Below are 2,332 nucleotides of genomic sequence, written 5' to 3' on the forward strand. Positions count from 1 at the left end.
CAGACAGACACAGTCATGACAGTCAAATAATGAAAACACTAAACTAAGAAAATGGAAAATAAAAATTGAAAAAGACAAAAAAAAAAATCTAAAACTAATAAAAGGTACAAAAAAAAAACACAGACAGACAACAAAAAAAGACCAAAATTAAAATGAAATCTGAAACAAAAAAAAATGAAATAAAAAATAAAACTAATAAAAGGTACAAAAAAAAATATAACCAATAAAAATTACAAAAAAAAAAAAAAAAGAACTAAAGAAAAAAATTCTAACACTTAAAAGTTGTGAAAACATAAAAGTAACAAGTGGAATAAGAAAAATAAAATAAACAGCATGGCTAAAACACAATAAACCTAACCAGGTGTTTACGCAGTTGGTGTTGGTTGAGCTCAGCTCGTGAACATAATACAGGTATACCTCGGTGAAACGTGAAGCTGCGAGCGTCTCTGAAGGAAGCTGTAATTACAGTAAACGCCTGCTTCCTGTGCATTCCTGCAGAAGAGCGTCGCTTCAGATCAGAGCAACCAATCCCACGAGCCCCGAAGAAGCATCGCAAGGAGACTCGGACAGCGTCCTCTTCTTCAGCGCATCCACTTTCTCCGAAGAAGAGGTCCTCCGGTTAAAACGGTTTCGGGGCAGCTGCACTTTAAAGAAGCACAAGAACCACAGCGGGGGGGGGTTTTTTGCTCTTATTTTATTGGTGATATTTCACAACGCCAACGAAACCCATTCATTCGTTTCCAACATATTCGTTCCGGCCAGTGCCATTTCCTTGCCGTTTTTCTTCCTCATCTTACTTTTCACGTAAATCGGCAGGAACGAATGCGAAACGAACGGGCGCTACGCAGAACACAGGGAAACTAATTATACTTTCTAAACGATAAATACAAAAAAAGGCAGAGAAAAGTAAACTTATCAAGAAGTAACAGGGATCAGTAACGGGGGAATATTCACCCTACGCTTTGTTCATCTGTACCTAAAAACACAACCCAGCAAACGTAGTGTGCCTTTCTCTATACAACACTGTACATGCAATTATCTGAATCTGTGATTTACATCATTCATACGCTGAACTGCATTCACACGGGAGCGTCTAAAGACGTATTATTACGCTTAGGAAAAAAACTAACTCCTAAACGCAGGACATTTTCCCAAGCGGCAAAAGATGCACGGAAAACATCAGGAAAGAAACGGGTGGATATATAAAATGTTTTGGTTTTTCTTCGCTCGGGTGTAGATTATATACGGTCAACTAAGTATAACCACAATAAATAAGTTAATTTAAAACGGCAAAGCATCCTATAAAACAAGCCCAAAGCGCTCAAATGTGATTCGTTTGCAACTTACTGTATATACGGTGATGTGAGATAAATAATCAGCCGCTTAAAGGAACAGTTCACGCAAAATAGAATTAAAGATAGAGATTAAGATGGAAAAAACCGCAGCGTTGCATCAGATGCTCTGCAGTGAATGGGTGCCGCCTGAAGCAGTTATTAAGACGTTTTGACGGCACCCATTCACTTCAGTGCGAGCTCTCACGACCAGCGCAAACATTCATATTTGAGCGAACTGTTCCTTTAAGAAGGGGGCCAAGGCGTGATTTACGTTCACCGTCAGTCAGGAAGTCTTTCATCCGAACGAACGAACGCCGCGATCGGCCGAAGTGTTTGAGCTACGCCGGACCTGTGACGGAGACCCAGAATCCCGTGCAGCCGGCGCCGGGGCTGCGATCAGGCACTTACACGGACAGACCCCTGAGGAGCCGGGCGTCCCGTCAGGGCGAGTCCATGCCGAACAGCTCGACGCCCTGAGAGTTCCAGTACAGACCCGCTCCGGAGTTAAAGACCAGAGACCAGACGTACGGGATGAAGAAATCCTCCGGCTGCTCCTCCTCCACGTACTTGAACTTCAGCTCCGGAAACTTCTGCAGGAGAAACACGGAGCATGGTTTAACCTTTATTATCATGTTCAGTGAAACACCTCTCGCACCTTTAAAACACACAAGATCTAATATTTGCCCAGATTCGTGCAATAAATGGCCTTCAAGAATAAAGTCAGAAACATTCTGGTGTTATTTATATACCAGTATGGCATTTTACTAAATTCAAAAAAATATATTTTTATCCTTCTAATTTTGGTTTAATTTTTACTAGTTTCCAATATTTAGATTTTTAAGTTAATTTTATTACATTAAATGTTCAAACTTTAAATTCTTTTCATCTTATATTTATACTTCATGTTTATTTTAAATATCAACATTTTGATTTTGGTGTTTTTTATTTTTATAATTTTCAGTTTTCATTTAAATAGAATTTCTTTTTAAAACTTAAAG

The 2,332-nt window shown here is 39.2% G+C and overlaps 1 protein-coding gene across 1 annotated transcript in view; it reads right to left on the bottom strand.

The window, feature by feature from the left end:
* Nucleotides 1-675: 675 nt before the first annotated feature.
* The window catches only part of dym (dymeclin), a 64,780-nt gene continuing 63,123 nt past the window's right edge, over nt 676-2,332 (bottom strand). The window contains exon 17 of the mRNA XM_043229891.1: nt 676-1,924. Within this exon, the coding sequence (XP_043085826.1) occupies nt 1,775-1,924 (150 nt within the window). The 3' untranslated portion in view covers nt 676-1,774. The remainder of the gene's footprint in view (nt 1,925-2,332) is intronic.

This window comes from Puntigrus tetrazona, unplaced genomic scaffold (genome assembly GCF_018831695.1).
Source record: "Puntigrus tetrazona isolate hp1 unplaced genomic scaffold, ASM1883169v1 S000000116, whole genome shotgun sequence".
Classification (NCBI taxonomy): Eukaryota; Metazoa; Chordata; class Actinopteri; order Cypriniformes; family Cyprinidae; genus Puntigrus; species Puntigrus tetrazona.